Source organism: Sphaerodactylus townsendi, linkage group LG03 (assembly GCF_021028975.2).
Source record: "Sphaerodactylus townsendi isolate TG3544 linkage group LG03, MPM_Stown_v2.3, whole genome shotgun sequence".
Taxonomy (NCBI): domain Eukaryota; kingdom Metazoa; phylum Chordata; class Lepidosauria; order Squamata; family Sphaerodactylidae; genus Sphaerodactylus; species Sphaerodactylus townsendi.
In genome coordinates, this window is record NC_059427.1 from 56,584,976 (window position 1) to 56,612,291 (window position 27,316).

The following is a 27,316-nucleotide window of genomic DNA, read 5'->3' on the forward strand; positions in this document are numbered from 1 at the left end:
GGGGCAGTCAAAGGTGGTTTGCCATTGCCTACCTCTGCATGTTCTGAGAGAACTGTGAATGGCCCAAGGTCACCCAGCAGGCCTCATGTGGAGAAGTAGGGAATTGAACCTGGTTCTCCAGATTAGAGTATACCACTCTTAACCACTACCCCACATTGGCTTATGGTGGAAATTGTTTTGTTAATTATGGAAGTGTCGCAGAACTTTTATTTAATTTTGCATTAACAAAGAACTGAACACAGTGTGTAACAGACTTCCCTCTGTGATACACATTTGAAGATGCCAGCCAGATGCAGTTGAAATATTAGGAACAAGATCTACCAGACCACGGCCACACAGCCCGGAAAACCCATAACGATCAGTTGAATCTGGCCGTGAAAGCCTTCGACAATACAAAGAACTGGAAGATTGTTTCATTCCTACCTGCATAGCCAAGCAAAGTGTATTCAGCATGATGAGAACAAACATGATGTATTCAAACCCCGTAGAGTTTACCACATACCAGAATTTGTACTGGTAAGGATTTTTTGGAATGTATCTACGCAAAGGACGTGCTTTCAAAGCATATTCTACACACTGGCGCTGTAAGAAAAACAAACAGAGATATCAACTACAACTATGACAGTGGCAATGTAGGTTGGGAAATGACTATGAAGTCAAAACAAGCTTTGCAGTTTAATAAATGAACACATGATGGCTCCAGTGTGGGCACAGCACCTCACATGGGTAAGGGCTTCCAGATTTCTTCTTCAGCAGCATGTTCAGAATGCAGTTTAAAAGATCTGTGAATCTGAATGTGCCCACTAACTTTCAGCCTCTTTAATAACTCCATTTTCCCATTTGTGGTTCTTGATAATAGCCACAATCTCCAGTAAACCAAATATCAGAAAACCAGTTCTTGGTCGTTTACACAACATGTTCGTTAAAGTATTAAAATATTTATACCCAAGGTTGCTGGTGGCTCAAGGCAACCGTCAAATACCATGAAGAAACAAGATGCACTTTAAAATATAAGCAGGACTCAACTGATTTAGTCCTATTTTTCCAACTAGAATAGGCAGGAGACAACTTTTTAGGCTCCTTTTTACAATCTGAATACACTGAGGTGCTTGTCCTAACAGGCAAGGAACAGCCTAGCAAGGCTGTTTTAGGTTGGGAAAATGGCACAGGAGGAAGACTTAATGAAGTCCCTTCCTACATACTACAGTCCTGACCCAAATTCAGGCCTCATGTGCCAACAATTTAAGGGGGTAGGGAACATTCATTCACAGAACTCCCATCGCCATATCTGATTAGGATCCCTTGGGTCTAATGATGTAAATCATTGTTCTTTTGTCTCTTCTTGATGCTGTCAACCAGACATGTGATGGAAGTTCCATGCTCACTTTATGGCCCACCCACCCTAGCAGAGGGAGGGGAGGGAGGGGTGGCATGCAAGGGAGGGGAGGGAAGGGGACCTGGCATCTGGACCTGGCCCACCCACTCTTGCAGAGGGAGGGGGAGGGGAGGGAAGTACATATGTACTCATGGGATATCTAGAAATTTTCCCTGCAGGTCAAGTGGTTTCCTAGGGACATTTCATGTTAGATAAGCGAAGTGTGTATGGGGAGAGCAGGGCTGCTTAGGCCCTTTCTCTGAATTGGTTTCTCACACACCTGGGAATTTTGTATAAATAAGTAAATAAATCTACATATCAAGTCAAATCTTATTACAACCAGTGACAATCAGGCTTCTGACATGGAATTTGTACTGGTGTAGCTGAGGTAATGTTGCCCAAAAGGACATTAGGCTGATGCCTAAGTGAGCTGCTGGATTCTTTAATGGGATGTTAGCAAGCTGGAGAATAAAGGTCCAGCCTCATTAATAGAGGCTTAATGGGATGTTATTTACCAGATTATGCTATTTACCCATGATGCTATAAAAATTTTTACCTGACCATGAAGCCTATTAAAGAAGCAAGAATTTTTTTCCTCCAGGTCTTTGGCAACCCTACTCTTTAACTGGGCCTTTCCAATTTCCAAATACACTGTATATCTATATGACTGAAATAGTAGGAACTGTTCTCACTGGGTTCTTGGGAGAATCAATAAGGGCTTACTCTTGCAGTTCCACTAGACACTTTGTTCCCTCCCCATTATTTCCTGTAAAACAAGGGATGTTCCATGAAGGCAATGCGGGAGTCTGCTACACACACAAAGCTAGAAAAATAAAAATATGTACAACAACTGTACGCAGCATTATTATCATCACATAAATGATTTTAACTCTGAGTAATACTAGCCAAATGTAAAGAGGGTTAAAGATTTGCCATCAAGAATGTATACAGAGAGCTTGACTTTCTACTTCACAGACAGAAAAGGAGGCTAGAACCACATTCATTTGATATGAGAGAATTTCACCAGTGTGTTCTCTACAGAGAGATATAACGAAACTGCCTTATACCAAATCAGACACCTGGTGCATCAACTCTGACTGATAAGGTAAACCAGGGTCTCAACTGGAGGTTTTCCTTCTAACCTCTGCTACTTGGGGATCATTAAGCTGGAACCTGAAGCTTTAAATACAACACTTGCTCTCTGCCACAAGGTTGTAGCTTTTCCATGAGCGTGACTCTACTCAACAAAGTAAGCAAAGCAAGGGAACAGCACCCTCTTCTGAGACAAGAAAAAAGACACCCCCTTTCATACATTAACATGCATAAAAAGACTGTTGTTCCTTATTACCTGATTTTTGTCCAATTCGCAGTTCTTGTATTCTTGTTCTCCTTGTTCTTGGAACGTGACAATGACAAAACCAACAAATATGTTCATCATGAAGAAAGCAATAATGATGATATAAATGATGAAGAAGATGGAAATCTCCACTCTGTAATTGTAGACTGGGCCAATGTTCTCCCCATTTGAATCTATAGCTTTATACAGAAGCCTGCATTAACAAAAAAGAAGTAAAGGTAATTTCTTTTAAGTTCAATTAATTACAAGTTCCATTTTGCAGTTCATACACAAGAACTGTAAAACAAGAGTATGTATGTGACTCTTAATGGCAAAAGATTCACTTCAGACAGAACTCTTCATTTAAAGAAAACAATAAGGCTCCAAAAACAAATAAATATTGCTTAATCAATACAGATTGGTCCATAGGAAGATTGGGAAATTTCACTGATCTTCCTAAGATAAAAACAAGGTAAAGTTATGAAAAGTGTACTTCTGGGCACAATCACTAAGGCATCCATCCTATGAACGCATTTGTGATTAAGCCCCACCAGATTTGTTTCTGCATTAAAAGCCCTAAGATCGTGCTGTAAATCACTAAGAGAGGAGTTTTAAGTTTTTAAATGCAGTATGCTTTATTTTTTTTTTCAGAGAAAAAAAGGAACCAACATAGGGTTGGATCCAATCTGTTTTTCCACTGGTGAAAAGAACAGAGGGGTCCACTATGACCACACAAAAGGCTATGCTGAGGATCATAGGACCTGCACTGGCAAAAACCACATGGGAGTTGAAAAGGGAATTAAATGCAACTGAGTGGGAAAGCAAATTGGATCCAATCCATGAAGTACATATTGAAATTTTAGAACATTCATAATACAACTGTGTACTAAATAATTAGATTCAAAATATAGAAAATATAGATCTTGTGTGGAAACATCTGAAGTACTACAAGTGGAGCATAGTTCACAGAACTGGAACATGTCACCTTCTCCTTGAGCCCATTGCTTCCTCAACTGCTGGGGTCGGTCAGAGGCCTTGCAGGGACATCACAGATATGAAGGGGGAAATCAGCAAATAAGAAAATTCATCTGCTTTGGAACCTTTTCAGATTTCAGGCTGGGCTATGGGAGGGAGAATACACTCATCGACTTATAGATGATCTCTGTCTGAATGTGGACAAAAGCCATGCCGCTTCATCACTCGATTTATCTGCAGCCTTCCATACTATGAATCATGCCACCCTATTGAGATGTTTGGAGGCAGATCTTGGTATAATGGAAGTGCTTTGAACTGGCTTAAATCATTCCTTATAGATCAGTCTCTAAGAGTTGCTATCAGAGGCCAGTTGTCATCAGTGTGGGACTTGGCCTGTGGGGTTCCACCTAGTGCATTCTTACTCCCTTAGTGTTCAACCCCTATATGAAGCCCTTGCATTCATAGTATAGGAATTGGTTATCATAAATACATTAATGGCATCCACTTTTATATCTTGTTATGCAAATCTTCTGGTGGTGCAGTAGCGATCTTGAACAATGGCCAAACAGATGTGGTTAAATGGCTAACGGGGTGGGGTGGGGAAACGTAACTGAATCCTTATAAAATGTAAGAAATGTTAACTAGGAAGGATGAAGCTTTGAAGGACATCATACTTTTCAATTTTGATGGAGTTCAGCTGACCCTTGCTGACTTCGCTAGAAGTCTACAGGTTTTACTGAACCCAATATTGCCTACCTCACAGGACTGTTGTGAGGATGAACCAGAAATGAGCTCTAATTTGCCCATGCACCTGTATTTGAATAGTTGACAAACTGAAGTGAAACTGAAGGCTCCCCAAAGCCAGAGGCTCCTGACCACACTCTGTGCTTGATGGGAGAAGTGATGAGGAGAAGAGTGAGGGGAGTGCCCAAGCACTGAAACAAGCAGTTCCCCCATCACAGACAAACCTCTGACACCTCCATGATCTTTCAGTGATTCCCAAATAGATCATGCTCTTCAGAAAATATAACCAGCAGCTCATCATCCCCCAAATATCACCAAGACAGTTCATAAAAGCTTCACAGATGGTGCACTTACGCGGGCCAGCCTTCAAAAGTGGACACAGTGAAAAGAGCCATCATAGCAGCAAGCACATTGTCAAAGTTGAAATCACTGTTCTGCCATATTCTTTCCCTCACCATTGGACTATCGACATCTCCATCTTTGTAAACAATAAAGATCCCCCTACAGAAGAAAGAACAGCAGATGTTGGTGTCAATGCATTGGAAACAGAAGACACCATTGCAATGCCCTAATTTGCAGATACAAAGGAAAAACGCGTACCGACATTCCTCAGGATTTTGTTTTGCTTCATCTGTGCACCGATAGAATTTACCCTACAAAGGAAAACAACAGAAGTTGATCATATACTAGTCAGTCATTTTTAAAGCACCTCTCTGAGGTTCCCAGAGAATGACCTTGCCAGTGAAGTGCTCTTTACAGGACTGAAGATGTTACCATGACCTAAATAATTGTTTTCTTACTTACCTTAAAGAGCTGGACACCAATACACGCAAACATGAACTGCAGCAGAGTTGTGACAATCATGATGTTACCAATAGTTCGAATAGCAACAAAGACACACTGAACAACATGCTGTGTGGAAGGAGAAGAAAGAGAAGGATCAGTACAATTTTATTCAGGCGACTGATCGTGATGCTTACTGGGTAATAATTTAAACTGTACTTAATTTGTTTCTTGAGTGTACCAGTTAGAGACTCTAGTCAGGTCTTGCCAGCCTCATGAACAAAATTTGTAAACAATTGGTGGCGGGGGGGGGGGGGGCATTTTCTGTCCTAGAACATCATAATGACTTTCTAGCACATGACACTAGGTTCCATGATTGTATCCCTAACCATGGAACTTAGCTGCAAAAACTCTTATGTGTGCATGTGTGTTTATGTGATATGGATTGGGACTGGGGGGGGGGGGGGGGGAGGTTAATGTCCCCTGCACTCAGCACCATCACCCACATCAAAATTGTCTCCCTCATTGCTTTAATACCTGCTAGGGCAGTGGTGGTGAACCTTTGGCACTCCAGATGTTGTGGACTACAATTCCCATCAGCCCCTGCCAGCATGGCCAATTGACCATGCTGGCAGGGGCTGATGGGAATTGTAGTCCACAACATCTGGAGTGCCAAAGGTTCGCCACCATGGTGCTAGGGGAAAAGGACAGTTGCCTATGTTACACCCTGTCCTTTTTCTTTCACAAATTCTTAAAACAGCATGGGGGCAGGACATCAGGTCAACAGTCCAAGGGGAAAGTTACCTCTCCCCACCCACACATCCCATTCCTCAGCACCACAGCCACAATCTGTATCATTCTGTTACTGTTTTTGGCAAGTAGAATATGCACCTGGAGAGCCTATCATGGATCTGCTGTGTCACATATGGTGGTGGTGGTGGTGGTGGTGGTGGTGAAAAGTGCTATAAAGTCACAACGGACTTTATGATGACCCTGTAGGGTTTACAAGGCAAGAGAGGTTCAGAGGGGATTTGCCAGGGCCTGCCTCTGCATGGGCTGAGAGAGTTCTGAGAGAGCTATGACTAGCCCAAGGTCACCCAACAGACCTCAGGTGGAGGTTCTCCAGATGAGAGTTTGCCGCTCTTAACCACTGCATCATGTGGGTTACACTTTAAGCAGCTTTGCAAGGAAACCAGAAGTTTTGCACAGCAAAACAGGATACAAACAGACATTATCATTTTTTGTTTGTAAAAGCAAATCATATGTGTGCATGCACCCTTAACTTGGATTAGAACTGTGTGGAGAGGAGACAGATTTAATCTTTCACCCTGACATGGTTAGATCACAGGAGTGGTCCATCTAGTCCAGCATCTGTCTCACACAGTAGCTATCCAGCTACTCTGGAGGTATATAACAACAGGATATATAGGCAGAGGCCTTCCCCTGACATTACCTCCTGGCACTGGTATTCAGAGCTTTACTGCTTCTGAATATGGAGGTTCTCTCTGGTGGCTAAGGCTAGTAGCAAATGATGGATGTATCCTCCATTAATCTGTGTAACCCTCTTTTAAAGGCTTGTAGCCATCATTATGTCCTCTGGCAGGGAACTCCATAATTCAGTCATTGAGCAAAGAGGTTCTTCCTTTTGCCTGTCCTAAAACTATTGCCCATCGGCTTTACTGGTTGTAGTATTATGGAAGAGGAACAAGAAGCTCTCTATCCACATTGTCTATCCTATTAATAATCTTTTGGCCTCTGTCATGTCCACCCTGAGTCATCTTTTTTCTAGACTGAAAAGTCCCAGACATTGATCATAGGAAAAGTGCTCTGACTCCTTAATCATCTTGGTTGCCCTTTTGTGCACTTTTTCCCATCTGTAATATCCTTTTTGAAATACACTAATTACAAGTATACATAGTATTCTAAATGAGGGTGTATCATAGTTTTGTTCAAGGGCATTACAATATTGCCTATTTTATTTTCAATTTCTTTCCTAATAATGCCAGGCATAGAGTTTGCCTTTTTCACCATGGCTGCACAATGGAGTTGACATTTTCTGACTTTCATTATGCAAATTGAAATTACACTTCCTACTTTGTTAGCATTTTAAAGAGAAAATGATGTCTTCTTTAAAACCCTGTCTTCTCCCCTTCAAACTGCTAATAGTGCAGACAACCTGGCTTTATTTAACAAAACAGAGTAGTGTTTGAAAGTGCATGCATACGCAGTTTGGCTTTTACAATCAGACAGGGAGCCATGCTCTGCATCAGACTTTGCTCTCAGTAAGTGTCTGGCCACTGTGTGAGACAGGATGCTGGACTAGATGGACCACTGGTCTGATCCAGCAGAGCTCCTCTTATGCTTTAATTGCCCTACACTAACTGATGCAAGGGACAAACAGAAGAGTTGATAGTGTAGAAAGGCAAGGAAGGGCCAGAGAAGAAGGTGGGCCAGAGCTTAAGTAAGCCCAGGGGGGAGGAAGATGGGAAGCAGTACAGCATTAGGATCCCTGAGGAAATGGAGAACCAGGAGATCCAATAGGAAGTATGAAGACTGAGGGCTGGGAGGAGAGGTCTGTAAGGCTTGGCCAAAAGTTAAATCTGGAAGAGAACTGAACCACAGCATAGTGCTGAAAAGCTATATTATTTTAGACAGAATAAACATGCCCAACCTGCAAAAGAGATTTTTCCCCAGGTACTATTTATTGCTCTGTAATCAGTATGTGTAGGTTGTAATAAAAATGTAAAGATATAAACCTTAAGTCCTTTCGCTCTGTTTATAGCCCTTAAGGGCCTTAAGACTCTTAAAACTCTCAGAATCTTCACAACTGAAATAGCACTTGATCTAGGGAAAAAAGTAAACACAAATAAAACATTGGCTAGTTATTATTTGATATAATTTGCTTTCTGGGTCACAATTTAATACTCATGAACAAAAACCCATCAATTCTGCAAAAATTCTTATGCACTTATAAAAACAAATAATCCTTTGTAAACAAGAGTTTATGTTAATTTGCATAGTCCAATTCATTTCTAAACAACTTTTTTTTCTACCTAAAGGATGCCTTATTTAAGCAGAAGAAAAAAAGATTTGTCAACAGAATGGGAATAACTTGGGAAAATACTGCTTATGTAAGGAAATAACAACCCTCTCTGACATTAATTTGGTGTAACTTGTGAGCAATTGTAGATTTGTCTCAACCACTGTCAAAATATAGGGTACTTTCACACATACTGAATAATGCACTTTCAATCCACTTTCAATGCACTTTAATAATAATTTGCAAGTTGCTTTTGCCATTTCACACAGTAAAATCCAGTTGCGAAGTAGACTGAAAGTACATTGTTTAGCATGTGTGAAAGTGACCATGTAGACTAGCAAATGCTTATATCTACTCTCAATGTACAAAAAGAACTTTGCTTATCATATGAGTTTTTGCGTGCCCATTGGGACCTTTATGTCCTGTATTTTTTCTAAATGAGATGACCCTCTATTGTTTGCCAGAATGCAAGTGTGATAATCTAACATTTAAAGCAATTAAACTGTGAGAATCAAGGTGGCTTAGAAACAACTTTTCCTTTTTCTCCCCATAACAGACACCTTGTGAGGTAGGTGGGGCTGAGAGCATTTTGAATGAACTGTGACTAGCCCAAGGTCACCCAGCAGGCCATCAAATGTAGGAGTGTAGAAGCAAATCCAGTTCACCAGATAAGACTCCACCACTCATGTGGAGGAGTGGGGAATCAAACCCAGTTCTCCAGATTAGAATTCATCTGCTCTTAACCACTATACCATGATGGCTCTCAAATGAAAACTGAAGTCTTCATGATGTTGAATCCAGTACCTGGTACTATCCTACATCTTATATTTACAATGTATGATGGTGAAATCACCTAGTACACACAATTTGATCTACTGGAATCCATCTTCACACAATATTATCGTTGGAAGTGTGGTTGAAGTTATGTTGCCAGAGTGGAATGCAGATAGAGAGCAGATGTGATATAGTAGCCCTGAGGTGGATTTTAAGAAGACGGGGTTACAGAGCCATGCAGGAAGGGATGTAAAGAAAGCAGGGCACCTCAGAAAACATAACCCTTATAAATATAGTACCCATGGATTCTATAATAAAAATAGCAATATAATAGTAGTTATAAAGCAAAATGATGAAATATCAATAATCTTTGTACATAAAGCAATATTCCATCACCCTCTATTAAGACCAAAATATGAAACCCAGGAATGGGCTTTACAAACCTGGGAATGGAATCTGTAGGGAATGGTAGGCTCCTGTATATCTCTTTATTTCTTTTTAGAAAAATGACCATCTGCCATTCATTCTGAAGAAGAGACTCTAAAGCACAGCCTTTGAGGACAGAAGTGCAGTAAGAGGAAGAGCAATATTTGCTTACTGGGCCTCTCTACAGGACCTCCCTTCAGATTTCTCCTTCCGCTCACAAATTATGGACATTTTGAAAGTCTGCTTTATTTATCATACCTAAAAAGCCTGGCCACTACATAAAGCTCTGTTTCCTTGTTTCCCTTCTCAGAATGTAGAGGAAAGGTTAATTTTTTTGGTGGTGACATACGGTGGCTAAGCTGAGCTCCATTTGATGGCCCACTGCACTATTTGTTGCCTATCTGCTGGATGGGAAAATGAAAACTGTTTGAGTACCACCAAACAACAGATGAAAAAAACAAGAACAATGACCAAAAGTATTTTGAAAAGCTATTGTAATACTTACTGAATGCCAAATGACACAAGAGAAACACCCACTACCAACAAGTCCAGCAAGTTAAAGTAATTCCGGCAGAAAGACCCCTTATGAAGGAATGCTCCAAACACGGTTAACTAAAAGTAGAACAGTCATATTTTACTCTTTGATCCTGCTTAGCTCAATTATATACATAGGCTGTTTACAAGATGCTCGCATTGAATGATAAACAAAGTATTGCTTATTAGGTTAGTCAAAATACAAAATTATAAACCCAATGTTAAAATTGATCAATTTGACTGATGCCCATTAATGCCATTAGATATCGAAAACTTTTGGGAGGCGTGGGGGGGGGGGGGGAGAGAAATGAATGTTCCTGTACTCATATATGAGGTTGCAACAATTTCCTCCAATTCCACCCTCAGGAACAAGATTTGGGGGGCTCATAGGCTGCATCAATGGGGGTGGGGCAATGTTCCCTGTAAGTTGTGTGGTCGGACAGACACCTTATCAGTACCATACAGATCGGGCAGCCAGCAGCAGGCGGAGCTCTCGTGGGCAGCTCTGTGCTGCTCAGTGGTAGGTAACATCCATGCAGTTCCCTACCACAGTTAGAGGGATTATTGGGGTGTCATTGCTACCCCTCTTAAAATATATATATTTAAATTTTCTTAATGATACAGTCAGATATAGGCCATTATCTTGTAATCCTTACAACAACTTTGTAAAGTGGTTGGGTATTGTTATCTCCGGGATGTAAACAGTGGTTTGGGACTGATAAGCTACGGCAAGCCTAAGGCTACCTGTGAATTCAAAGCAAGGGTGAAAGTGGATCTGGGGCTCTCTTTCTCTGGCTGAGTGGGGCAGATTGGTGTAGCAGAATCACTACTCAAGAGAGTCCCTCAAAAGATGCCAGGATTCAGTACCAGTAAGTACCATCACAAAAAACCCTAATTAGAAATAATATATTAATAATAATAAAACAAAAGTTGTTTTATTTTTAAAAAATCCTGCCAACCCACACTCACATTTTTTTTCTGCTTACATAATACTAAATGTCAGATTCAGCCTCTTGCCACTCAAGGTTATGGCATAATTCAATTGGGCTGGAGGCTGAGCAATGTAACATCCACTGAAATAAGGATAAACTGAGCTTCCCGAGATATTCTTCTTTGCTCACTGTTCCTCTTTATTTCAATACCTTATCATGTTAAATAGCTGCTCATTTGCCCAGGGAAATATGTCAGCAGAAGGATAAAGAAATATGACCTTTCTCATAATAAGCATGTTCCAAACCTCCATATTGCCATAAATTAAAATGGAATATATTTCAAAGAACTGCGGACAGGATCCTGACTGACAGGACAGTGGCACAGCTTATTGTGCTACATATTGTGTTTTCACAGAGGTAGGGAAAGTGCCACTGCCAGATTGATGGGTGCAATGCAACAAGCCTGTTAGGAGACAGTCCAGCTGCGCCATGGCTGTGCCTTTCCTGGTCACAGCACCGCTACCTCCTCTGGATTGCATTGCCAGTCGGTTTTGTATTTTTCTTTATTAATCTAAATCTAGCTTTCACAGTCACATAGCTCAGTTACTGGGAAAACCCCAGCTAGCTTCCAGTGAATATTTAAAACTAAAAAAACCACAGCATATCTTGTAAACAGCCAAAATTACAATTATCAATTAAAAATACTGTAAAAAGGACACACAGTAATGTGAATAAAGTTGGAAATAGATTTGTTGTTACATTCAATTCTCAACTGTAAATGCAAAGTTTATGTACTGATTCTTATAATACCAGGAGGTCTACAGTTACATGTCTGGGCTACTCAAGGGTTTGAAATCAGATTTTCCCAGTCTCAAAGGTTGTAAAATGTGTGTGCACATGTTTTATATATTCTTGTTTATTTCCCCAGCACCAATTTGCCTCAAGAGCATTTACACAATCAGTATGCCAAGCTAATTAATATGTCAGAATGCTAAGTGCCCCAGAGAATGTTCTTTGTAATCAGTACACAAGCCATACATCAAAATACCAGTTCTGAACTCATGCATGGGCAATACATTTAAGCAAACATGTTTATGCCTCTCTGTCTATTTAAATGTACACCCGATATAAAGCATCTTAGTATATTAAGGGCAGAGTATCTTGCAAGTCCCTTTGCAAGAAAACAATGACCTACCATTACAGTTCTATGTTCAGAAAGAGAAATGAGAAACTACATGCTCCCCTTTTAAAAGATTTAGGATCTTTCTTTTCAAAATGCCAGAAAAGGGAGGAAGAAAACTCATGCGCTGTGAAACATTGCCCCCCTCTTCTGACAAACTGTAAGCAGAAAATAGGGTCAAATGAAATGTCAGATTGATGTGATGACAAAAATGTAGCTTCTACATGCATCCAAAATTCAAAAATCATGAATAAAAATCATGAAAAAAATCTCTTTTTTTAACAATTTAAATTTGCTTGTTGAGTGAAAAGGTGGAGAACACTTCAAGTGCCTTTTCTTGCAGGAGACACACAGACAAAAATCCTTAAGCAAACTTCTTTATAAACCTGTTACCTTCAAAACGATTTCAAATGTAAACATACTAGTGAAGACATAATCTGCATACCCTAGGATCTGGAAGGTAAACACAAAGTTACAAACATTATTGCTAGAGCTGTTTGAGCTAACAAGGACAATGAACAATTAATTACCTTTAACAGGATTTCAACAGTAAAGATGGCTGTGAAAGCATAGTCAAAGTAACCAAGTATCTGCAAGGCATAACATGTACTATATTAACAAACTCATCTACAAATACTTTGATAGTAATTACAGTATTTACAGTTTTGTTTGCTTACATAGAAAGACATACTGTAAGAACATAAGGACTTTAGACACAGCAAATTAAATGTGCCATACAATAATTGTTTTAGTGAAAACTGCTTTTAAGCTTCACAAAATTATATTTTTTTTTCTTTAAGGCTATTGTTAAGTCATTCAGTCCCTGAAAATGTGGCTTATAACATAAATTGCATCTAAAAAATTCAACAAAATTGTAACTGTTAGCAGGATTTCATAGCTTCCAAAACCTCCTGAAGTGTGATTTTTCCATTCTCTTCGCTGACAAAAGTGAAGATTTGTTGTGTGTGCTCAGCCTGCTGTGCATTTGGTCCCCCCTTCCCATGCCCACCTAAAAGCAGTTTATCCTGCATTTGGCCAGCAGAACAGCCCAAAGAGAGAGAGAGAGAGAGAGAGAGAGTGTAAGAGAAGTGTAAGAGAAGTGTAAGAGAATCCCCAGTTAGCAATGAAAACCACAGAAAAAACCTACTGAGAAGAAAAGAGCCACAGGGTGAGCCCTGCATACATAATAGACCCTAGTCATGGGACTGGATGCAGCAGTCCAGACACAAGGTTCACAGTTCTTGCCCAGGTTCACCTCCCACTCTTCTGCAGTTGTGGAAAAAATTATTCTAGCGTCTTAGAACCACAAGGACTCCCAGCCATGAGGGTCAGGAGGATGCAGTGGGGAGGCGGGAGGGAGAAATACGCTGCTTCCATTCTCTTAAGAACATAAGAACATAAGAACTAGCCTGCTGGATCAGACCAGAGTCCATCTAGTCCAGCATTCTGCTACTCGCAGTGGCCCATCAGGTGCCTTTGGGAGCTCACATGCAGGATGTGAAAGCAATGGCCTGCTGCTGCTGCTGCTGCTGCTCCTGAGCACCTGGTCTGCTAAGGCATTTGCAATCTGAGATCAAGGAGGATCAAGATTGGTAGCCATAGATTGACTTCTCCTCCATAAATCTGTCCAAGCCCCTTTTAAAGATATCCAGGTTAGTGGCCATCACCACCTCCTGTGGCAGCATATTCCAAACACCAAACACTCTTCTGACAATTCTGAAAGAATAATTATAACTATGCCTTTCATATTATTAGGAATTTTTTCTTTTCCTCTGTATGCACACGCTGTTTCTCTGCGATGTCTCTAATAGGATGGCATTGGGGGAACATTTTGGGCACTTTTCTTCCCACAGGGCACTTTTCTTCCCTTAGGGCTCAAGGCACTTTACAAAAAAGAATAAAGTACTAAGTAGGCAACCCAACAATATTTTTTTTAGAATGGGCTGGTCAAGGCCTGTCAAGATGACTACTATGGGTCCAAGGTTGCAAGCCCTTAGGCTTCTACATTCCCCACTTCCGTGCCATCTGCAGCAGCAAGCCCCTGCAGCTCCCACTCCACCGTGGGACGTCCCATGCTCCCTGCTGCCACCCCCGAGAAGCTTCAAGACCAGAAGTGAGAGTCAGGCATCCCCATCAACACAGGGCGCCAAAGTATCGATAAAATTACTAGAGAAACACTGGAATTGCCTCCTAAGAACCAAACATTTTAAACAAAAAAGTATAAACTGCTTACCTCAACATATCCAATTACATATAGATTTGTTACCCTGAATTATACAACTACACCATATTTCAAAAATAAATACACAGGATTAGTAGGATTACACCATTTATGGGACAGCTTAGATTATCAACTTTAAAATATATTACATTTTCCATTAAGAGGACATCATCATCATTTTAAGACATCATTCTGAACAGAATCAAAGTTTTCCAGATACTAGGAACTACTCCACCAGCTCTCTACCAGCATGGCCAATTGGCCATGCTGACAGAGGGGCTGATGGGAATTGTAGTTCCTGAACATCTGGAGAGCCGCAGGTTCCCTACCCCTGATCTAGAATATATTTCATATATGAACATGTGACATTACAGCTTGTTTCAAACAGAAGTAAAGTGTTTATATGAAGCCCAGGGTGGTGATTTGTAAACATCGTTGAACAGCAGACTATGATATTCTGGACTACTGAAGTAATTTTCAATCAAGACAGCATTATTTAGAGCTGGTTTTTGTAAATGGTGGCTGACCCCCATGCCAGAATTATACAAACATAGAAGTTTCAGCCAGAATGAAAAAAGGGAATTCCAAGAGAAAATATTAGAAACGGTCTGAAAAGAAGTGATGATAAAGTTAGGATTGCTGCTTTTCCCTCTTCCTGTTTGTCTCCTTCTATGAGACTCTGGAAGCCAAAGAAGTTCATGCAAATAGGGAGTGTCACCTAATTCTGACCACAATAATAAGGTACCTCGTCTGGGACTGGGATAATGCGTACATGGCTTCTCCTAGCATGAAGTATGTATGAAGAGAGAAAAGTCATCAGAAACTACTTTGGAAAGAGCCACTCCCTTGAGTGCAATAAATGAATACACATAGGTGGCAGTAATGCTGCATGCTATACTTTTAAAGACTATCATATTTACCCAAATTACCATTGTTTCTGATTTTTGTAGCAGACATCCTGTGGAACCTTCTCTGTGTAGGGCCAAATAAGAATTTCTAACAATGTTCAAAAAATAAAATTTCTTTGAAAAAAAAAAAAAATAAAAATTTCATAAAGGTCCCTCAACGCAGTCTCTGGCAACTGAAGTTAAAGATTCCTCAGAATAACATTAAGAGATGGGAAAAACTCCTGAAATCTTGAAAAAGGAGTTCATATACCTGGATGGGACTTAATGGTGTTTAGGCTGGAATGTTCCACAGGGTACTGAGACTGAAAGTTTTCTAAGTGTTCACATCCATACCCAGTTAATCAACACCTCATGACAGTACAATTGTACCCAGAAATTAAAATGCAATTTTAAGTAATAATAGATCCTAAGGTAATCTGGACTCCCAAAAGATGCCCCCTTGAATCAAGTTGCTTCACATGCCCTTCCCCTCTTATCACCTAACATAAATCAGTGAATTGCATGAAATAGTACACTTTATCTCCCCTGACAGAGAGGAAATATGCAGTCACTTTTGAAATAATTAGGAGTGCATTACTGGAATAATCAAGGGTGGTCTTTTCAGCTGAGTATTCATATGATGAAATGCCCACACGATAAGACTGCAATTAAATCTACTCACACTTGAAAAATTACTTAGTGTATGATAATCTGTGACCTGCACCGCGATACCTCTACCGGGCAAAGTCAGCTTTGGTTAAGGTTGGAGATCATTTGGTACCAAAATATGTTTAAAGGGGGAAAAAATCAGTTATGAGACAAAAAATATTGTAAACCATAATAAGTATCTTAACTCTGTAATTACCGGTACTAGGTGAGTCCAATATCCTACTGAACTTAAAGAAAACCCAAATATTTTCATATGGTTTGATCTAAACAAGCTACAGATATTCTTGTCCTTCATCATTTTATATTTTGAATGGCACTATGAAAAGAAGACCCCACAAGCACTTTCCTTTGAAAAGTCTATTTTTTTTCTTACATTATTTCGAAAAGAATGGCTGCGAATAGGATCTTCAGCTGCAAGGGAGGCACTGCTAAGCATGATGAAAACCAGAATGAGGTTGGTGAAAATGTGGTGGTTGATTAGCCTGTGACATCCCACTCGAATCCTGAAGGAGAGGAAGACAAATGGAACAAAACAGAACAAGTGGAAACGTCAGTGATCTTGAAATAGAAAAAATGTAAAAATGTGAATAGAAATTACTGAACGAAGCCAAATAATTTAGGGTTTTAAAAAATTAATTAACAGGGAAGTCATATAATTAACTAACCTGACCTTTTAGAAAATTTTAGATTTTATATTCTGTATAAAAAGGGGCACATAAATATCATATAGAAAGTGATCAAATTTTGATACATGAATGAGATTAAGCAACAATTTGTCGTAGAATATGTTCTCTCAGCAAGGCAAGAAGCTCAGGTCTTTAGCGGCTTTTCAGGGAGTCTGGACTACAAAGGGATAACTCATGTTAAAAGGAACACATTCATTTTATTTTGCTGACAATTCAGTTTTAAACTAGATGGAGTCAGCCAGAACTTTGCTGTTCATGAGGAAATCTTCATGTGGTTTTGGTAATGGAAAGTGCTGTCTCGCTACAGTCAATTTATAGCAACTAGGTGCCTACCCTGCTTAACTACCAAGATTTGATGAGATTGGGGTAATCTGAGCAATCCAGGTCAGGACCAGTGCGTTATTACTATTCAGTAATAAACCGTTTGGGGAAATACACTTTTACAAAATTATTTACGGATTTGTATTGCTGAAAATAAAGAAGGAGCTCCCTTCAGGAATTGGTGTCATCTTCTCTTTCATATTAAGTTCAGATATTCTTCGGGGTCGAGGACCAGCTGGCACTTCTGGCTCTTCTTCCTCCTCCTCCTCCTCTTCTTCACCTACTTTAAGTAGAATGTACTTGTTTATTATATCAAAGATGTTTGAAGTGTTATAATAAACTGGTGCTTGAAACATTATCTAGTTAGATCATCTCCCTATCTGGGCAGATCTATGCATTTAAAACAAAGCAACATATTATGAGGATCGTTTTCATCATCATTGAATCAAATTTCAGATGCTACATTAGCATCTCATATTGATGGTCAAATCTCTGTACATTTCTGCTATACTGGAATATTGATGTATGAATATGAATAATTTCTAAGCCTTGTCTGTAGCTTTTGGATGAGTCTCATCCTGTTCTCTTTTTTTAGCTGTTCATATTCTTCTTGTTTTATTTGAAATGGGACAGCTTTTGCTCCTCCAGCAGTAAGCCATTTTATGGGACAGATCTTCGCTTGTGAACATAGTGTATGCACAATAGTAGCAACCAGCACGTTTGAACTATTACATGATAGTCCTACAAATAAAATTCCCACTTCAATATCTTGTCTACTGATTATGAGTAGGAGTAATGGCCTTGGTGTGAGAATGGCCATCTTACCACAGGAGCAGTAGTATTCTGTGTACTTATAAATTTAGCTGGAGGTGTGTTCCGATGCAGAAACATACAGCAGAAAAGTATAGCCTTATATATGTTGGACCAAGTGCTGGATGTGAAACTGGGAGATCTTGGTCTGTGGTAGCCTAAAGCTGTGTTAGCCTAAACTCACAGTACTATTCTCAAAACAAAACAGAATTACTATTCTGATCATCTGAGCAGAAGAGCAATTTTTAAAAAGTCTCATTTCACGGAATTGCATTGGTCTTGTTACTGGGCAATCACTTTTCTGCTGTTTGCCACTATAGCAGGAGAGCACATAACTTCCAAATAATTTCTTAAACACTTCTTAAATGTTTCATAAAATCATGGAGACACTGACAGGTATTGTCATACTTATCACTAATTATCATCACAATCTGCAGCATTTATGCAATCCAATTCAGTAAAGCAGTCATGACATCAGTAGCAGGAAAAGGTCCAATATTTAGTAAGTACAAAACATTGTGGTTATATGTGAATATGTGATCTCCCTCAAAAACTGTTGTCTGAAGGAAGATGTACAAATGAGTGCAATATTTCTACTGTGCAAAAAAGTCATTGTGTAATAAGGCTCTAAGAACTCCATTAAATGTATGTCAATGTTATTAACCTACACTATATATTTCAAGGGAGATGAAAGGTGGAAATCTGCTCTGGTAATTTAAAAGGTGATTATATTCATATTAGTTAAATTATGGTGCCATGCAGCTTTGGTACACTTGACCTGACTTTTTTCCCCTCTCGGTTTACACAAGTGAATATGTACCTGGAACATCACAAGGTGGATACGGATCTTTGTCTTCTTCTTCTCCTCCATATTCATTAATTGTAACCTATCATATTAACAAAGAAAATGCTTGAGAAAGAAATCACGTCAGCACTTCGCCATTCCTAGTTTTAAAAATGTTCAAGATAATCAGTGTTTAGTTGAAGGCGTTCATGCCAGAATCTAGGATCACTTCATGGGTTGTTCTGGTTGCCTTCCATAATGTTCCAGTAGCATTTCCTCCTGATCTTTCACCTGAATCTGTGGCTGGCATCTTCAGAGGATCTGATGGTAGTAGTAGTAGGGCCAAGCTTTGTACTACTCATCACTGATCCCTCCTAGAAGATGCCAGTCACAGATGCAGTAGTGGCTAAAACGGGTCCAGGAGAAAAATGCTACTGGAACACGGGCATACAACCTGGAAAACCCACAACACCCTAATCAGTGTTTAATTTAAAACTTTTGATTGGATAAATAAACCTAAAGAATCAATAAATGGTTGGATCCTACCAGTCTACGCAAACTAAATATACAGCTCAAGAAGCTACTCCTTAAATAGTTTGATATTGACCAACAGCACCTCAGTCTTGTCTGGAGTTACAATTACTCAGCCATTGTACATCCCATTTCCTTCTTCAAGCACCAGACTGGGCCCTTAGCCACAAAATGACCCATGCACAGGTTCAAGAGGTATATATTTCAGTTAGGGATAATGTGTTGTAGATGGATGGTTGATAAGTGCTGTTCTGAACAAAAAGCTGTCTTTGCTGACATACACAGAAATAAATTACCTTAGCATCCTTGGCCTTCTTTTGTTCGGCTTCACTTTTGTCTCCCTTTTTAGTGTCCAAACTCTCTTTTCTACACAGAGCCAACCAAAAACAAAAGACAAAATAATAAGCAAGCCAAACAATAAGCAAGCCATACTGATTTTGTTAAATGAAAAAATCAGGGTCACCAGCCTCCACATAGTGGCTAAAGATCTCCTGGGATTACAACAGATCTCCAGGCAATGGAGATCAGTTCCCCTGGAGAAAATTGTCATTTTGGAAGGTGTCCTCTGTAACACTACTCCGTTGAAATTCCTCCCCTCCCTTCCCCAAGCCCTGCCCTCCTCAGATCCTACCCACAAAATATCCAGGTATTTCCCAACCCGGAGCTGGCAATCCTAGAAACGCAGAATCCACAAAAGCATAGATTTGGATTTACAGAGAGATAGGAATGGCAGACAGTCATCAGCACTCTGTAGCCTTTTATTTTTGCTTTATTTAATGAATGTACATGGCCCCCAATAAAACTGCAAAACTTGCCAGTTACTGCATTCTTCCCCTGTACCTGGCATTCTTTTTCCTCTCCTTTTCCTCTGCTTCTTCTTTCTGGGCCGTGTTCAGACTTTCAGCATCAGCCAGGTTATCAACAGCAATGGCCAAGAAGACATTTAACAAGATATCTATTTCAGACTATTTTAAGGATTCCGCAAGTATTACAACTGAGAAACATAAGAAATTCATTCTAATTAAATATAAACTACTATGGTACTTAGATAATGAGGTTTCTGTGAAAATAAATTAAAGCCCAGTTGAGCACAGAATACATTATGATACTTTCATGGCAAACTAAGTAGCAAGTCAGCTTTTAGGTTGTTAGAAATATAGTAAATTTCAGAAACAAAATTACAAAGGGTTGAAAAATTCAGCATATTACATTGTCTTTTGTATTTTCAGATGCGTCCTTAAGTTACATCTTTCCTTTGCAATATTTTCATTGCACACAATAGTTGTACAACAAATACCTCCCTGGTAGAATTGTGTAATTAGCATGAGTTGATAAAGAATAGCTATTCAAAGGGCACAATTTCACTAGAATATTATGTTGCAGAAATTCTATGGAAAGAAATTTATTCTGTTTGGGCTTAATGTATTGTTGAAGGCTTTCATAGCTGGAATCAACTGGCTCTTGTGACTTTTCTAGTCTGTGTGGCTGAGATATGGTAGTTTTTGCTCCTAATATTTTGCCCACATCTGTAACTGGCATCTTCAGTGGGTGGGAAGGGTGGGTGTAAATGGGAAGTTCTCACAATGGAGAGATGTAGGGAGTGGTGTCCCCCAAGGATCCATTTTGGGACCAGTGCTCTTTAACCTATTCATAAATGACCTGGAAGTAGGGGTGGGTAGCGTGGTGGCCAAGTTTGCAGATGATACCAAATTATGTAGGGGGTGAGAACTGCAAAGATTCATTTGAGAAAGATCAAAGGCTGGATCTTTATAAATTAGATCAGTAGGCTAAGAAATGGTAAATGGCTCAGTTGTGTAGCAAAAATGTAAAGTGATGCACATAGGGGCAAAAAATCCAAACTTCACATACATGCTACAGGGGTCAGTACTATCAGTCACAGACCAGGAAAGGGATTTGGGTGTTTTAGTTGGTAGTTCCATGGGAATATCAACTCAATGCATAGCGGCTGTGAAAAGGGGAAACTCTATGCTCGGGATCATTAGAAAAGGAATTGATAATAAAACTGCAAAGATTGTCATGTCCTTATATTATTTATTTATTTTATTTTATTGGATTTTTATACCGCCCCTTAACTCCTCCATAAGTGATGTAATGCGACTTGGAGTACTGTGTTCAGTCTCTGGAGTAACTACAATGTCTCAGTCTAGTTCGGCTTTACATCTCAAAAGGGCAAAGGATATCAGAGAGATTAGAAAAAGTGGCAGAGAAGCGGAAACGAGGAAATGATTGAGGGACTGGGAGCACCCTCTCCCAATGAGGAGCGGGCTACAAAGCGCTTTGGGACTCTTTAGTTTGGAGAAGAGATGTCTGAGGGGGGATATGATTGAAGTCTATAAAATTGTACATGAAGTTGAAAATGTTGACAGAAAATGTTCTCTCTTTCTCACAATACTAAAACCAGGGGGCATACATTGAAAATGCTGGAGGGAAGAATTAGGATTAATAAAAGGAAACATTTCTTCATGCAATGCATCATTGGTGATTGGAATATACTCTTGACAACACTTGTGACAAGAACAGTCATTCATATGGTGTGATCTGCCCTGGATCCCTTAGCTAATATACTCCAGTCCTCAGTTTGAGCAGATCACTGGTTAGTCAGAGAATGCACGGGGCCATCGATGGAAATTAGAATATGAAATTTTGTTTAACTCTCTAATCGAAACGCTACTTACATTTTACACTTATGACATAAGAATGGATGCAAACATATCTTAACATGAAAGGATACAGTTCCCACAGATGAACAGAATAATGAAGTATATACAGACTACCATTCCTGATGAGGATGGGCCACCATATGCCATAATGCCATCATACATAACCAACCCATGCCAATCATATTTATTAACATAGAATTCCAATACCAGCCATTAAATTGTTTTAGATACACTTTAAAATAGCTTCAACTCTTACTTTTTCTGCTTTTATTTAAATAAGGATGTATTGGAAAAGAAAATTTAGTTGTGTCAATATTTATTAAACTCACAGATTCCATGCCAGTCAATTGCATGCATGGTTCCAAGATTTTTTAAAATTCAACTCCTTCATTAGATGCCTAAATTAACATTTAGGACCAAGTATGGCATAACATTTCTTACCCACACAAATTGCTCCAGTTGTCCCTAAGCATATCTTTACATATGACATGAATCTAGCAATAATGCTTAGTATTTATACAGCACATTTTAAGCAGTGAGACACTTCACATATCTTATCTCAGCATTTCTTAACAATGGCTCTATCAGATGAGCCAATATTATTATCCCCATACAGCCACACAGTGAGTATGCAGTTGAGATGAAATTCACTCTCATAATAGCCAAGGTTCCCCATAACAATTAGCTATGGAGAAGATTTCCATTAATTTCCCCCTACCACCACAGATGCTCATTTTGCCCCATGCCATTCACGAGGATCCTATCATTCCAGCTGAAGAGGTTTAGGTGAATGGGTAAGCTGCATTGAAGGAAAGGGGGAGAACACTACGGCCGTTTCCTCAAGATGGTGCCAGGATGCCTCACGCCAAGAGTTCTGGCGGCGTATGCAGCCCGCTCGCATGAACGGGCAAAGGCTGCAGACGGCAGGCGGCTCCTCGCGACGAGTCGCTTCTTCCTCGTTCCTCACTCCACCACGTGGTGGATTTGTCAGGCCGTTGCTGGAAAGCGAGTCTCTCGGCCTACCGCTGCCCCCTCTGACCCCGGAGGTCGGAGGACAGTGGGTGTGGGCTACACCAGCAGGCGCACGAGGACACCGCGGAGGGGCGGGGATCGGAGACAAGCGTTTTTGCGCGGTTCGCACCGCGCCATTACGAGAAGACGCTTTCCCCAACAACAACCCTTTAAAGGGTTGTTGTTGGGGAGGGAAGCGCAGTCAGGTCGCCGCTGCTGCATTGCAGCAGCGGCGCCTGTGCGAACGGCGGCCTGGGGGCGGTGTTTTTACCGCCCCCAGGCCGTCGTTAATGGGCCGTGCGGAAACAGCCTACCACAAGTTCTGCTCAGCTTGCAAGTCTTGTAGGATCCAAGTAATAACCATTACTGTCATACCAGTTCCAAACTAGGCAGTTACTAAACAAATCTGTCTCTCTACTATCTCAGCTTTCTGAAAACAATAATATGATTTCCTGGTTCATACACTACCTTTGTACAACATGTGAATATAAATCAATGAGACTGAACACACAACTGATTTGTGTACTCAGTCTTGTGTTGCTTTTAACAGTTTTAACTGAAGTTTACAAGAGGAAAAACCCCCAGCACTTTTGTAAAAAAAAGTTCCACAGTATGGTTTGATCAATGATGTAAAATATCCCACTGGACATTGTAAGTTAGGGTCTATCCACTCCGCTTAGTTAAATGCAAAGCCTTCATCCAGCACAAAGTTCCTTCCACTACCTTGAGCCACAGGAAGAAGTCTGAGCAGAGTGGCAGGATTCAATCCAGAGTGATTATTTCTGTCAGTCAATATGGGACTGAGGGAATAAAAAACAGTTGATTGGATCCTGTGGATTCATTTCACTAGAGACAGTGTTTATTCTAACACAAGTATCTGTGGGATTTCTATTGCCTCTACAAGAGCAAGAAAGACTGGCAGCCTAATCCAGAGGGAGGGGACCAAAGAATGATCTAGGAGCAGGCCACCCTGACATGTTTGCCCACCCCACTGGCATAGGTCACAGAGATCAGTTCACCTGAAGAAAATGGCTGTTTGGGAAGGTAGACTTTATGGCATTATAACCCATTGGAGTCCATCCCTCCCAAAACTCCACCTCCTCAGGCTCCACCCCCAAACCTCAGATATTTCCCATCCCAGAGCTAGAAACCCTAGCTTGCATTCATTCTTTCTTTTGTTTTCTGTCTATTTACTTGAGGAACAGGCAATCTCCTTCCTTCCTTGATAAACTACCACTACTTATGTTGCTCTTGAAATGGACCAGGGTTTTAAAAGCAGCATGTCATAAACTGTTATGGCATACCCCTCTTTGGACTGCAGTCCAAGAATTGACCAAATAGACACAGTTTTAAAACACAATTAAAAGTGAACATTTCAAAATTAAATTACTTTCCATGTATTTTCAGCTATATTTTGGATGAACAAAGACAACTTAATATTAATGACATTAACATAAAAGCTATGCTGCATAGATAGATTGAATACATGACATGAACAAATGGTACAAAATGATGCAAAATTACCAGATAATTGACTTTAATGAGCAGAATGCTATTCAACATAAACAGAATTAATAGTAATTGAGATAGTGATTTTTTTGTTTTTTAGGAGACAGGATTATTTAGACAGTTTTGTTGTTCAAAGATAAAATGTTTTATAGGGGTGAAAGAAAGTTACCTGGAATACAGTTAAAAGAGCTTGTGGAAAATTATCGAAGGTGCTCCGTTTTGTTTGAGTTTCATCAAAATTAAATTTGCCTCCAAACAGCTGCATTCCAAGCAATGAGAAGATTATGATGAAGAGGAAAAGCAGAAGCAACAGTGAAGCAATGGACTTCATTGAGTTTAACAAGGATGCTACCAAGTTGCTCAGGGATGTCCAGTGCCTATAAATTAAAATGCGTGTGTTAACAAAAAAAAACCGTAAAAGAACAAGTGCGTGATGAAATATTACAAAAGAGCTGCGGATCATACACGTCAGTAAAACTCAGCAGCAAGTTATAACAAAAAAAGCATCATCTTGGAGTCCACCTTACCTAGTCACTTTAAAAATCCGGAGAAGACGAACACAGCGGAACACTGAAATTCCCAGGGGAGACATAATTTCCAATTCCACCAAGATGGTTTCCACAATGCCGCCACATACCACGAAGCAGTCGAAACGATTAAAAAGGGACACAAAGTAGGATTGCAGGCCCAGACTGTACATCTTCACTAACATTTCACAGGTGAATAAAGCCAACAGAACTTTGTTTGCAATATCTGAAAAAGAAAATACTCTGACGTTAAGACTGATTTATCTTCCTCAGGTTTAATTTCATTAGCCGCTTGGAAAACCATTCATCTTGCTTTTATTTTTTTCTCTTTTGCCAAACATAACACTAAATTGCACATTCTTCTTAAATTGTGATGTGACCCATGTGAATGAAAGCATAACTTAAGAATAAAAGTGTTTGGGAAATATTTTCTTAAAATATGCATATTTTTATTTTCTTAAAATATGAATATTTCCTCCATGGAGAATTTGAAAGAATCCATAGAGAATAATGAGGAGTTCACAATACACATTGAGTGTGTATATGTTTTTAATTTTAAAAAATAGTCATTTTTATTTTATGCTTTTAATGCTTCTTCATTATTTTGTGGGTGTTTAATTTGGTTACCTTGCTGGTACTTGTGATCTGTTATGCTTTTCACAGTGTAATTTAGATATGACTGTGCTAATTATGGTTATAAGTCACTGATGAAAGCTTTGTGCAGATATATGTTTGACATTCTGTTTTATTTTACTTGGTCTTGTGTGTTCTCTTATTGGATGTGCACATTCATTTTCTGCTTTTGATTTGTTTGCATATTGAATAACTAGTGCTATGTTTTGCACACAAAACTGAATCAATTTATGTATATATTGCATCATTCCACTTTTTCCTATTTTTTATGTTCATAAAATGGGTATTTTCCCACTTTTTTGTTGTACTCAATCCAGATGAAACACACGGGCTGTCGAAATTGGCCTATGTTGTGGAACCTCCTTTCCATAAAACCTTTTCTAGTTCCAAATTTATAATCTTGTAAGGCACCAGGCAAAATCATTTTTCTTTCCCCAGTCTTTTATAAAAAACTGGTCTCCTCTGTGGAGATTTTAGAAGATACTCTCATTGTTTATATATTTTTAATGCTGAGTCATGTTCGATATTTCAATATTATATATGAAAAGGCAAAGTAATGATAAATAAAACACCTTTCCTTATGGACTAGAATTAGGAAAACAGGGAAAGAAAGGTTCATCTGTGGGCAGCGTACCTGACAAGGACCTTGCTACACATTGTTTCCTCTGTGTGTGTGTGACTTTTGGAATAAATAAGTACAAGCCAATAGGATCTCTGGAAAAAAGGTGGGGAAATGTAGAATCCTCTTTTACTGGACCTAGAAAGCCCTGTTGGTGGCCCAAATCGTAAGTGATGGATTGCAGTACATGAATATATTCCATCTAGGTAGATGGCAATCTTTGAACTTGGTTAAAGGCTGAGCATAACTTACTATATAACATTTAAAAACTGTTCATTCCTTCCCATTTTATATTATAACATAAATATCTTAAACAACAAACAACAGTTGACAAGCTCCCTACAATATCTGTAACAGTTTATTACTGGTCATTTCACAGAACAAGAAAACAATCTAGGAGTTTACCTTGTATTTGGGTCAACCAATCAGGTTGGTTGTAATGCTCAGACGAGATGGTTAACGTGTTCAGGAATACCAATACAATAACTAACCAATAGAATGAGACTGATTTTACAGCTGCTCTACATCTTCTGCGGTTGAACCGGTTCCATCGGCGCCAACGGCGACTAAAATTTAAAACAGCAGTAGCATTACAAGACAGAATAAATACAATATACATTAGCCTTGAAGAAAACCTTTTCTGGACAAAAAGCTTTCCAGATGATTTTGCCAAAGTTAAACACTAATTTGTTACAATAAAAAAACTAAGCTTAATTGTCTCCAGTTGAAATCACCTTTAAAACATTTGGTGCATTGGCTGGTACAAACTGCAAGAAATTATTGTATTACATAACATACACCCTGTTTATGCTAAACATATGATTTTTATTCAATATTAAAATAACCATTTTTAAATATATATTTAGAAGATGTGTAATACTTTAAATACGATTAACCAGGATCGGAAGGGAATCCACCCCAAAGATGCCATCTCACTTATGGAAAAACATTCCACGTTTGGAACAAATATTTAAATTACTTTAAAATGTAAACATGTTTTTGGATTCAACTCAGTAAGACACTTGGAATGGAATGTTCATACATTGATGGCAACTGTCCATTCAAATTGTCCAATCTCTCTATGGCTGTCACACATACAATAGACCTCCCTATGCGCATTACTATTTTCACTGTTATCTGTACAACAGTGTAATTCCTACAGTGTAGAACAAATAACTGATGCCATCCTTTGAGATTACAGCAGTGATATAAGACAGGTTTCAGTTGTCCACTTCCAACAGAGAATATTACTAATCATGTGCTTGGAGAGTCTCACAGCTGGGCGCATGGAGCACACTGCTGCACATGAAGATCACTGGATTAGGACT

General features: G+C 39.4%; 1 protein-coding gene across 4 annotated transcripts in view; it reads right to left on the bottom strand.

The window, feature by feature from the left end:
- Nucleotides 1-27,316, bottom strand: part of CACNA1D (calcium voltage-gated channel subunit alpha1 D) — a 181,938-nt gene that overhangs the window by 97,136 nt on the left and 57,486 nt on the right. For 3 of the 4 annotated variants that reach the window (XM_048491393.1, XM_048491391.1, XM_048491392.1), the window contains exons 1-15: nt 21,761-21,865; nt 19,849-19,963; nt 19,305-19,374; nt 18,514-18,580; nt 17,019-17,166; nt 16,250-16,379; nt 12,630-12,689; nt 12,493-12,552; nt 9,959-10,065; nt 7,970-8,057; nt 5,235-5,342; nt 5,031-5,083; nt 4,785-4,931; nt 2,724-2,925; nt 424-582 (exon numbers count right to left, since the gene is read on the bottom strand). In XM_048491393.1, the coding sequence (XP_048347350.1) occupies nt 424-582; nt 2,724-2,925; nt 4,785-4,931; nt 5,031-5,083; nt 5,235-5,342; nt 7,970-8,057; nt 9,959-10,065; nt 12,493-12,552; nt 12,630-12,689; nt 16,250-16,379; nt 17,019-17,166; nt 18,514-18,580; nt 19,305-19,374; nt 19,849-19,963; nt 21,761-21,851 (1,605 nt within the window). In that variant the 5' untranslated portion in view covers nt 21,852-21,865. Of the gene's footprint in view, nt 1-423; nt 583-2,723; nt 2,926-4,784; nt 4,932-5,030; nt 5,084-5,234; nt 5,343-7,969; nt 8,058-9,958; nt 10,066-12,492; nt 12,553-12,629; nt 12,690-16,249; nt 16,380-17,018; nt 17,167-18,513; nt 18,581-19,304; nt 19,375-19,848; nt 19,964-21,760; nt 21,881-24,374; nt 24,587-24,736; nt 24,963-26,393; nt 26,555-27,316 lie in introns of those variants that run through there. The other variant, XM_048491394.1, reaches the window with a different exon arrangement.